Source organism: Lathyrus oleraceus, chromosome 1 (genome assembly GCF_024323335.1).
Source record: "Lathyrus oleraceus cultivar Zhongwan6 chromosome 1, CAAS_Psat_ZW6_1.0, whole genome shotgun sequence".
Taxonomy (NCBI): Eukaryota; Viridiplantae; Streptophyta; class Magnoliopsida; order Fabales; family Fabaceae; genus Lathyrus; species Lathyrus oleraceus.
The window spans coordinates 390,146,688-390,159,331 of NC_066579.1; the positions used below are offsets into that span (position 1 = coordinate 390,146,688).

Below are 12,644 nucleotides of genomic sequence, written 5' to 3' on the forward strand. Positions count from 1 at the left end.
GAAACGGTATGGAGTAGTGATATATGATCCAACATAGTTGTCAAAATTTATAATTAAAATATTAGTCAGATACAAATTCATCTCCAGCAAATGCCAACTCAGAATTAGGAGAAATAACATGCAAAAAGTGGCAAATAAATAACATACTTTACAAATATACAAACCTTTATTCCCACCTACAAACTTGTGTGCAAACTTATAACTAGTTAAATTGAAAGAAATTTGAATCATCTCATTCAACTGCTATTGAATAGACAATGAAATGCTCTTAACTAATGTACAATAACAAACTTTATTTTAAATTTAGAAGAGGTGTCTAGATAATTTAATTTTTGTACAAAAGCTCCAAAAAGAGCTCATGTGATAACTTATTCAAATAGCTTCTACTGAGCTTACTAAAAAGCTTTCAGAAGCAAGTTTCATCTAAACACAAAACTAACTTGCCTAGAAAAACTTCAAATAGGAGCTTCTAGGAAAATATCTTACAACTTCTGAATGATCACAGAATGAATACAAATAGGACTGAAATCTTTTCACAAGAGGGGTAGACAGTTTGTGTATCCCAGAATTGGAGGAAACAAATAAACATTACAATAAAAATGCACTTATGAAACCCCCCCAAAAAATGCATTTACTTTGTACACTTGGTTACTTCTACTCATTACATATACCCTAATGCATCTTCACTAATATTATCATCGGCCATTATCGAGCAATCAGATCCATCATGTCCATATTGTACACACAATGGCGCTGAAAACTGTCTGCGTTTTCTAGTGAGATCGACTCCATCTCTTACCCTTCTCTCCTTTAACTTGCCTAAACCCATAGAATCATGGGGATTTGCAATTGTAAAACCGTTAATCATTTCATCGGTATCTTCTACCTCTGGTAAGATCAATGAATCTGATGCGTAACTAAATGTAATGTCATTTACCGCATGTGATGACCTTGGAAGAGTTTTGATACGCGATATCACTAAGGAAACTTGGTCACAAGCAACATCAAGGCGTTCATCGGTTTCAACGGATTCCATGAGAAGGGTTGAAACCAAAGATTCCAAAAACTGTATCCTTTCAGGCTGATCTGTGCTACTTGCACCCTGAAAATGGTTAAAAGAAGACGAACCAATGTTTCTCCATCGAAGCGGTAAATATTGATCCGGGATGTGAAAACAGTTATTAGTTGACATGACACGTAGCACATGTTTACATAAGATGCCTAAAAAGTCGAACAGATGGCAGCTGCAGCTGATGTGCTCTTGACAAGGAAGCCAAAGTACCTTGCAACCTCCATCTGTCTGAGAGTGGTGTCTGACCTGGAAAGAACCTTCGTCGACCATAAGGGATGCATATTGTGGTGCCGAAACTAACTCCTCCTGGAGCTTGCTCAAGGCATAAGGAGTAAGTATAGTAGCAGCATGGGATTCTATAGGTGAACCAGTTTTGAGGCACACTTTCTGTGTTTTCCTTTGCATCTTTTGCTTTGCTCCGGCTCGGTCATTAAAATCAACAATATCAGCCACCTATAGTAAATATAGTTAAATATGGCATGCATACCAATAAACAAAACTATAAGATATTATGTATCACATACTTGCTCTAAAAAGCGTTCTGGTTGAGATTGTGCACTTAAGAACCGTTGGATGAAAACATTAACGGACTCAGTCTGACTTGTACTGGTCAATCCTGCAAAGAAGTATTGCCTCAAGAATGGTAAAGCCCAAAATGTCCTTAACGAGTATAAGCTAATAATATGTTTATTTGCATGGAGTCCATAATTATCAACCATTTGCCTCCAGCCTTCTTCGAAATCTTCCACCATTTCCAAATTGTAGAGCCGATGAAACTCAGCTTTCCACTCATCATATTGTGATCCAAGAAGTAATGAAAACCAGTCAGAGAATTTGGAGAGAATATGCCATATACAAAAGGCGTGTTTAGTTTCAGGCATTTCAACAGCAATAGCTTCTTTCAGCCACATGTTATGATCAGTCAGTATTGTTTGGGGAGCCTTTCCTTTCATGAAGCCCAAGAAAGCCTGCATAATGTCAAGATAAAATTGTCAAATTAATCAAATCTCATAAACATAAACATCGTATGAAAAAAAATTCTGTACAAATATTGGCATAAAAAACATCAGTCTACCGGAACTAGACACAAACATAAACAGATCTCATAATCATAACATCATATAAAGAAAAAAAAACTCCACATGCATTTTTGTTTCATAGGGAATGCTTAGATTCAATAGACAAGAGACTTCCTTAGCTCTCATAATGTGCACACCATTGACCTGATTTACAACTAATGTTACGAGACTTCTATCTAGCCGTTACAAGTCTGAAGTGGACTGTAGGGCGCAGACTTGCTTTCCCCATTTCACCTCCTTCTGCGTAAAAATGCAACCCTAGAAATCATAAAGGAGAAATGCAACCCTAGAAATCATAAAGGAGACGAAAAGCTACAATAATTTTTCTAGAAATCTACAGTTGAAACACTACAAATCTGGCGCCATTCCTCCTAGCAACTACAACCCACCATAGGTTGTGTGATCAATTTCATCAAAAGTTGCATTGAGTGTAAAATTGTGACCAACTGTCTCAGTGTAAGTAAGTCTAAAAACCAGCAAAAATCCATTATTCAAGATTAAAACTTTGCCGTATGTATCACAAAATCTCACCAAGAAAGTATTTGGAAATTGGATCTTGTGGGAAATGATTGAATATGTCTTGATGACCATTTTTAGATTTTATCCTAAAGTTATAAAGTTGGATCTGACTTAATGTTGAAATCTTTTTGATTTGAAGTTGTGTATAGTACATGCAAAAAAACATCACTCAGCCATGAAATGTTGACAGACATACCGGAACAATTTGATACAATAAATAAATTTTAAGGATCTCAAGATCAATTTAAAACAATTTAAGCCTATTGAATATATGCTATCATTGAAAAAATAAGGATATTAAACTAAAAATGAACAATATTGTTGGACTTTCCGCCCTAATTGCGGTCCGCCCCTAGTCACCTTAATTGCGGCACTTTGGCTTGCCTCGTTGCAGCTCCTAACACCTTAATTGTGTTAGCATTGAAGGGGTGGATTTAGTCCCATATTGCTTAGAGATATGGCATATGTTGTGTTTATAAATGGGAGCAATCCTCATCTTATAAGTTGGTTTTGTAGGGTTGAGTTAGGCCCAACCCAAATTTTGAGATGGTATCAGAGCCTATCCTAGATCCGTTGTTGGGTTTCCCGCATTGTCCACGCTTCGGTCTCATTGAGGCCCAAGCGCGAGTTTCCCGCATTGTCCACGCTTCGGTCTCATTGAGGCCCAAGCGCGAGGGGGGTGTTTCCGCCTTAATCGCGGTCCGCCCCTAGTCGCCAATCCTCACCTTATAAATTGATTTTGTAGGATTGAGTTAGGCGCAATCCAAGTTTTGAAAAATACCATCATACTTTATTCTGGATTTGGCATAATAATTCAAAGCCAACGCCAAATAGCAAGCAATCAGATTATAAAATTGTCAAGTTGAAGTTACAACATCATACGGTTATTATCATACCTTTAAAGCCCATGAAAAAGATGGCATATTTTCGTCCCTTAGAAGTGCACAACTAAAGCAACATATTATTCCATTATTGTCGACTCCAAGCCAAATTCCCAACAGCATGTCATAAGCCTCTACCCGGTAGGTCGTATCAAAAACCACAGCATCTCCAAATACTTCATATGATTGAATTGATGAGCCGTAGGACCATGCAATGTACTCAAGCCTGTTACTATTATCTATCTTGAAATCATACTTGAAGTTGTGATTTTCATCTTTTAATCTCTTACACATTGCAATCAGATCAATAGCATCATTATCTTTATCCACATTTCTGAAGGACTGCAACAAGTTTCTCACATCTATCTCTGTAAAAGGAAGACAGCCAAGTTTGATGCCCTTCTCTAGCTCCATTAATCTTAACATTTGTCTTACCGACATTCCAGCTTTGGCAAACATGCATATGCGGCTCTTATCATCAGGAGATATCGGACAGTACGATGGAAGAAGACGCACCTCATTGGATTTCAACAACTCATGATTGTGGATGTTTCTAAAACCAGTAACACGCCATTCAGGGACATCAAAATCTGCCCTTTTCACAATACGCAGATACGCTTGGCAACCACAGCGAGACGATTTACGGTTCCTTTGCACCTTCCCCACATCTTCAGAATGTTTATTTTGGGGAAACCCACCACGATGGCAAGTAAAATCCCTCCTTGTTACTCCTCGGCCAACCCCATCTTTCCCTCGGGTGCGGTGTCGTCTAATAGAAAAACCAAATTGTTTAGCAAAACTGCAATAAAATTCATAAGCAGCTTCTTGAGAGACAAATCTTTGTCCAATAAAAGGAACAAGGTTAACAGAAGTTTGTCTTGACAAAATTGTTTCCTCCGGTGTCTCCTCAACAGTGCCAATATCATCCTGAGACAAATCTGTGCCGTTTTCAGATGATTCTAGCACAAGACTGGCTCCGTCCGACATTCTGTTGTCAATATTAACAGCAAAGTTCGGTTACAAATGTTGAAACCTGAAAAACAAGCAATAACAAAGATATCAGCTTAAAAGTGATATCAGACTCAAATGGATTAGGGGGATGTTGCGGTTCTAACCCGCCCGCTATGTCTCTGCATAACTACCAACTGAGCTAGGAGCAGGTTCAAATTCAAAGGTAGGGCACTATGTTACTACTTCAATAAAGATTCAACAAAAATGCATATACTTAAATCGTTTGTGATATTATGACAGCTACAGTTACAATTGATAAAAATTGATGAAGTGAGAAATTGGCAAAACTTCGTTATAAACCACAGACCTTGTCACATATGGGATATAGTATGGTTCAGTTGAAGTGAGTCTAGATCTGCTGCGACGGAAATCACTTTTGCAGCGGTGGCTATGGCGGTCGGAAAGAGTTGGAATCGTTTTCCGGGAAGTTGAGTAGTAGTTCAGTGCTGCGTGCGACTCCAGCTTGCTTGATAGATCTGCTAAGTTTTTATTTATGTATTTTTACTTTTTTTTTTTTGTTTTAGTTGTTAAATGTGTTTTATGTTTATTTGGTTTGGTGAATTATGGGCCTTTTCAAAAGAATTTAATTGGGCCTTAATGGATTGTAAACCTAGAGAATTCTACGAGATTTTGTTTTGTGTCAGAGTTATACTTGACACTCCCCTTATTTTTGCATCGATCAAAATGCACTTCTCATTATTTACATATTCCAGAATTAAAGTTGGTCAAAATAATTTATTCTGATTGAAGCAGTAAATTTCAAAATTTTCGATAGTTGTAGTAAAAAATATGATATAAAATTGTCTAAAAATTGATCAAAATTTTACATTTTTACCGCATATTTAAAATATGGATGCGTTTTTACCGATTTAAAAAAAAAAACAAGTGCATTTATATCAATTTAAAAAAAAATGGTATTTTCTTAAAAATCTATTTTTTTTACCGAATTTTCTAAAGCATATAAAAGATGTAGGAAATTTCATAAGTTAAAAAAAAAACAATATATAGGATTTTTAGTCCCGTGTAAAAAATCTGGTAGTTCAATTCAGGATGATTTAGTTGTGTGCTCCTGAGAAGGATGGTTCCTCTACAAATTTTATGCAGTTCTTCACCATTGACTTTGAATGTTTTACTTGCATGTTTTGTTTTTAAATTTTGCAAAATTTAATAGGCTTTGGATATCTATGACATAAATATTCATCATTTATATGTTGTAAATGACATGTATTTCCCTCATGGACTGACGTGTTAGGATGGGCACGATCCATTGGTAAACATCATGATATTATTATTGATATTGTTCGTTCTAATACCACAAATGGTCTTAGAGTAATGTCGGAGAGAAGGAAACTACAAGAAGAAGAATTCTTCTCAAGACACTTTTAATATAAAAGTTAAATGTCCATTTATGTTGAGATCTGTGCCAAGTGATAGAGGTTGGAATGCGGCGGTTATGTGTGGAATTCACAATCATGAACTAGGTACAAATTTAGATAGTTATGACATATTAGGCCATTTAAAATATAATAAAAGACAATTTTTCAATGACATGACAAAATACAATATGGCTCCCAGGTATATAGTTGTTGTTTTGAAAGATAGAGATCTAGAAAACTTGACGAGTGTTACGCAGGTGTATAAGGCAAGATCTATATATAAGATAACTAAGAGAGGTCCATTAACTGAAATGCAACATCTGTTGAGTCTAATTCATGATGAGAAATACATGTACTAGACCAGAAATAAGGACGAATCAAATGTTGTTGTTGATATCTTTTGGACACGTCTTGATTCAATGAAGTTGTTGAACATGTTTCATTTGGTGTGACTTTTAATAATACATACAAAATAAACAGGTATTGCCTTCCTAAAAAATGTAAGTTTTCCTTTATTTGATTATGGAAAGTTGTTTATTAAATTTTATATTGTATTGATTTTTTACTGTACATACAAAACAAACAGGTATCAACTCCACTACTTGATATTGTTGGTGTTACATCAACGAAGTTGACGTTTTCGGTTGAATTTACCTATTTGGAACATGAAAGGGTGGAAAACTTCACATGGGCACTAGAGAAGCTGAAAGAGTTGTTTGCATTTGAAAAGTTCCTACCAAAGGTTGTGGTGATGGAACTCGCGTTGGCGAATGTCATGGAAGTTGTGTTCCCATCCTCAATTCATTTGCTATGTGTATTCTATATTTTAAAAAATATTAGTATGAAGTGTAAGGAGTATGTAGAATCTAATAGGCCAAATCATTTTATGGATTTATGGAACAAAGTCATGTATTCAAATATGGAGTCTGAGTTTGTGGAACACTTGAAGCATTTTGAGGTAGTATATGATGATATTCCTTAATTTTTTTAGTATGTGCACCAAACATGATTGACACCCTGTCATACCCTCAAATTTACCTTACCTTCAAATACTCTACCTACATAGACATTGCATCCCTCACATGTCATTTCATAAGCATTCATAGTTGATGATCCACATGTTCCATAAACCAAAGGCATGGGGGTTCATCTATGAAGCCTCAAGATCCACTAATCATGTTGAGGTGTGCCCAATTCACCTTGACCCTAATATTTATCCTCAAGCATCCCACAAGATTGGAGGATCATTTAAGACATATCACTCACTCTCCAAACCCATAATTGGATGGTAAGTCCCCATTGAAGACACATGAAGATTCATCTGGTCACCAAAGGACCTCCACCCTAGTTCTTGACCCTTTTTGGCTTGTACAAGTCAAGGTTCACCTTGATCCTTGATCATGCCATCGAGGACCCATAAAATCCAAGTTTGTTCATACCTTATCCCCTTGGAATCACCTCAATACATTTATTACATTTCAAAACCCTAATTTGACTGACCATGATTCTTGATGAAACTTATGGTCCAAGAAACCCTAATTTCATCTGACTCTCCTTCATTTATGTTGCTTGATTCATTCAATAGTCTTGCTCATAGCTATTGATGTTAAGTACTTGGCTTTGATTCCATTCATGGTCTCACATGTGTCATCTTGCGTTGACTTGTAACCATTGGTTCTAATCTAAGCACATGGCTCCATAACTTTCATCTGCTTCTATTCATCCATAGCATTTTATCTGACCACCTCTTCATGCTTAGCCCATGGCTTGATCATGCCTTGCTTAGGTCTATTTCATCTGGTCATTTTAAGTATATGGTTCATTCTTCATTTCATCTGACCATTGGTCACAACTCCACCTCATACCATTGGTGTTTGGTCCATGAATCTTTGGTTAGGCCCTAATTCATTGTACATCTTTGTCCTTGCTAAGATCTTGGGTTCATGCTCATCATTGTCCATTCAAGTTAATTCAAGCCATGTCAATATGATGCATTCAAGTCATAGTCATGCTCATTGATTCATGTTAATGCTTCATTCATTTCAATATATTTCATCATTTTCCATTTCAAGTTGTGCTCATACAATATTCATGTTCAAATTCATCAATTCATTCAATATCAAGTTCTTACAAGGTTCAATACCAATTCCATACAAAATATCAATTCCATTCATTACATAATCATACAAATGTTCATACATGGAAAATTACACAAAAAAATATTTGTTAACCAAATGTTGACTTTGGTCAACAATTGACTTTTTGGTCAACTTTGACCAAAGCCAACTCAACCTTTTTACATCCCAAAACCTTAATCTTTATTCCACTCTCCATAAATCATCTTTTATTTCACTTTTAATCCTTGATTTGTGTCATTATTCCATGATCCATCAAAATCCCATGTTCGTGAGTTTTGCTTGCCTTCATTAGTTTTCTTCAAATACAAGCTACTTGTTACAAGCCATGTTCAAGACATCACCATGTGTTCATTGTTGGTGTAAGCCCTAGAGGCCAATACTTTTTGGTACTTGTATCGAATTATTTATTAATAATAAAAGGCATTTCTTTATTATGGTTGATTAATAAAGTCCCTGGAATAGATAGTCCGTTTAATGTATTAAGTGTGACTTAATCATGAGAACACATTAAACATAAGGACACTATTCTTAAAGTATCTGTAGTCGAGCTTTAGTGTGAAGTGGGATAACATTAAAGCATTAAGACTATTATGTTTGTAGACTGATGATCACATCTCATGGATCATGGATAAAGAGTTATCAAGTCTTAAACATAGGTATGAATATTAGGAGTAATATTTATACCGGATTGACCCGCTATGAGAATACTATATAGAAAGTTATGCAAAGTGTCATAAGTTATTCTCATGGTGATAATGGTGTATACCACTCTTTGACCTGAAACCACTATGGACCCTAGATGTAGAGTCGAGTGCTTTATTGCTGATCCAACGTTGTCCGTAACTGGATAACCATAAAGACAGTTGATGGGTACTCCACGAAGCATGCTGAGGGACATAAGTGACCTAGATGGAATTTGCCCATCCTGCATAACAGGATAAATGTCTATGGGCCCAATATTGAACTGGACAAGGATGACACGGTCTATGCCTTGTGTTCAATATAGACATAAGGGCAAAAGGGTAATTATACACATAATTATTATCACAGATGGTTTTGTCAGATCACATGACATTTTCGTGTCTTGGGTAGCAGTGATGTGTTGCTAGATACCGCTCACTGTTTATTATATTAAATGCGTGATTTAATATAATTGTCAACGTCGCGAAAACCTACAGGGTCACACACAAAGGACGGATTGATGAGAGATAGAGTAACTAAGGAATATCGTAAGGTACGGTGCCCTTAAGTGAATTATAGAACATCGTAAGGTACAATGTACTTGAGTAGAATACGAAATATGGTAAGGTACCATGGGCTTAAGTGATTTTGGGCATATTATAAGATATGGGCCAAAATACACTTAAGTGGGCTTTTTAGCTTGAAGCCCACACAAGTGGTTCTATAAATAGAACCCTTGTGCAGAAGCATTGATGACGGTTGCATTATTTTCGTTTTCTCTCTTTCTCACTCAAAGCCTTCACTCGTACCAGCTAGCACTGAGATTGAAGGAATCCGTTCGTGTGGACTGAGTAGAGATGTTGTCATCGTTCAACGTTCGTGATCGCTCTGTGGATCTGCATCAAAGGTTTTGATCGTCAAAAGAGATCTGCACCAAAGGTTTCAATCGTCACAAGAGGTAAATATTCTATCACTGATCATGACCATTCGTAAGGATCTCTAAAGGAGAAAATTTTAATTTCCGCTGCGTTTTGGACCGCAATTCTCCTTCATTCATAGCCTACAAAATACAGGCAAAGACAAATGCAAGTCAGTTTGCAACCTGCAGGACACAAATTGATGCAAGGCACACTCATTCTAAGTTACAAATAATAGTACAAAAGTGACAAACCATTCATCAATGAATCAAAGACATTGCACCAAACAATTCTACTACACCATGAACCAAACACATATGTAGAGGCCATACCAACATGCTTATTCATCCTGCAACATACATAAACCCTACAGGAAATAAATGCCACACAACAAACCAAATGTGCTACAACAAAAACCTTGCAACCTAAACAAACCATGAGCCAAAGTCTTACCTGTTGCAAGCTCAGTCCTAATTCAGAACTATGTTAACTGCAAGACCATCTGACTACACGTTACTTGCAATGCATAACCAAGCCCATGAACCATTCACCAAGCCATAAGTCTGCAGCATATAAGTCATAACATATCAAGAGATGCAATGCATAACATAAAGTCATAAGCCACTGTTGGTGTAAGCCCTAGAGGCTAATACTTTTGGTACTTGTATCGAATTATTTATTAATAATAAAAGGCTTTTTCTTTATTATGTTTGTCTAATAAAGTCCCTAGAATAGATAGTCCTTTTAATGTATCAAGTATGACTTAATCATGAGATCACATTAAACATAAGGACATTATTCTTAAAGTATCCATAGTCGAGCTTTATTGTGAAGTAGGATAACATTAAAGCATTAAGACTATTATGTATATAGACTGATGATCACATCTCATGGATCATGGATAAGGAGTTATCAAGTCTTAAACATAGGTATGAATATCAAGAGTAATATTTATACTGGATTGACCCGCTATGAGAATACTATATAGAATGTTATGCAAAGTGTCATAAGTTATTCTCATGGTGATAATGGTGTATACCACCCTTCGACCTGAAACCACTATGAACCCTAGATGTAGAGTCGAGTGCCTTATTGCTGATCAAACATTGTCCGTAACTGGATGACCATAAAGACAATTGATGGGTACTCCACGAAGCATGCTAAGGGACATGAGTGACCTAGATGGAATTTGCCCATCATGCGTAACAAGATAAATGTCTATGGGCCCAATATTGAACTGGACAAGGATGACACGGTCTATGCCTTGTGTTCAATATAAACATAAGGGCAAAAAGGTAATTATACACATAAGTATTATCACAAAAGGATTTGTCAGATCACATGACATTTTCGTGTCTTGAATAGCAGTGATGTGTTGCTAGATACCGCTCACTGTTTATTATGTTAAATACGTGATTTAATATAATTGTCAATGCCGCGAAAACCTACAGGGTCACACACAAAAGGACGGATTGATGAGAGATAGAGTAACTAAGGAATACCGTAATGTACAGTGCACTTAAGTGAATTGTAGAACATCGTAAGGTACGATGTACTTAAGTAGAATACGAAATATGGTAAGGTACCACGCGCTTAAGTGATTTTGGCATATTATAAGATATGGGCCACATACACTTGAGTGGGCTTTTTTTAGCTTGCAGCCCACACAAGTGGTTCTATAAATAGAACCCTTGTGTAGAAGCATTTGAGCAATTGCAATTTCGCCTCTCTCTATCTCTCTCTCTCTCTCTCTCTCACTCACTCAAAGCCTTCATTCGTAGCAGCTAGCACTGAGATTGAAGGAACCCGTTCATGTGGACTGAGTAGAGGCATTGTCATCGTTCAACGTTCGTGATCGTTTCGTAGATCTGCATCAAAGGTTACAATCGCCACAAGAGGTAACGATTCTATCATTGATCATGCCCATCCGTAAGGATCACTAAAGGAGAAATTTTAAATTCCGCTGCATTTTGGATCGCTATTCTCCTTCAGCCACAAACATGAACACAATACTACAAGGCAAAACCATAAGTAACATGAGGCAAGTCAGAATTGCAGGGAGCGTGAAACAAAAGCCATGATTCACACCTGCAGGAACAAGTCAGCCAAACATCATGACAATACAACAAATCTTTGAACATCATAAGCACAATCATAGGCCAAAATATGAAGACTTGCTGCACCACAAGCCAAGTCAAGTTGCAAAACCATTTCACAAACCTAGCACACAATAAAGTGAAGCCTAATCAAGCTACAAACCACCTACATATGATACAAGACCAACATGATTCACACATGTAGAAATACATCAACACAAGGCCATCATAATAACTAAGTCAATATGTATTGAAACTGAACCAAGTTGCAACAGACAAAGCACAAACCCTGTATAACAAACATGCATCAAACTTCCAGCAGCAACCATGCACAAACCCAACTACTGCACCCGTCAGAATATGTAGACCAATATGAGTGAACATAGCAAACTTAGCAATAAAGTTAGAACAAACTATATCATAAACCTGACCTGGATCACAAAACCACAACACAACTTGCAGTCCATACTTGCAGTAAAACCATTCAATGTAATTCCAAGCCCTCACCAACGTGCAGAACAAACTTCACATAGTTTCAAAACCATACATCAAGTAATGTTCCAAGCAACATAACATCGAACAACATAACAGCCACATCAACAATATTATTCATCTTTTACTGCAGTAAAAATGAGCAAATAACATTAACAAGGCAATGCAGTAGAAAACCTTTCATTTTCAAACAAAATAAAAAAAGGAGAAATTTCACAACAGTCCAAGAAGCAAACAAACAAGGACAAGCGTGCAGTGCACTTTTCAGAAACCAAACACGCATTTGAGCAAACATGCTTTGTGATTTCAATTATCTTTCTCTCATTAATCATAAAATCAAACTCAAACCCTAATTCATTTTCCTATTCCAGCATGGACTCAG

The 12,644-nt window shown here is 36.6% G+C and overlaps 1 protein-coding gene across 1 annotated transcript; it reads right to left on the reverse strand.

The window, feature by feature from the left end:
- Positions 1-460: 460 nt before the first annotated feature.
- On the reverse strand, positions 461-5,073 carry LOC127073716 (protein FAR1-RELATED SEQUENCE 11). The gene is made up of 4 exons (XM_051014910.1): positions 4,870-5,073; positions 3,567-4,584; positions 1,597-2,040; positions 461-1,525 (listed from the first exon to the last, which is right to left on the reverse strand). Exons 2-4 carry the CDS (start codon positions 4,536-4,538, stop codon positions 662-664), a joined length of 2,280 nt encoding a protein of 759 aa, XP_050870867.1. The 5' UTR covers positions 4,539-4,584; positions 4,870-5,073; the 3' UTR covers positions 461-661.
- Between the last annotated feature and the right edge of the window lie 7,571 nt (positions 5,074-12,644).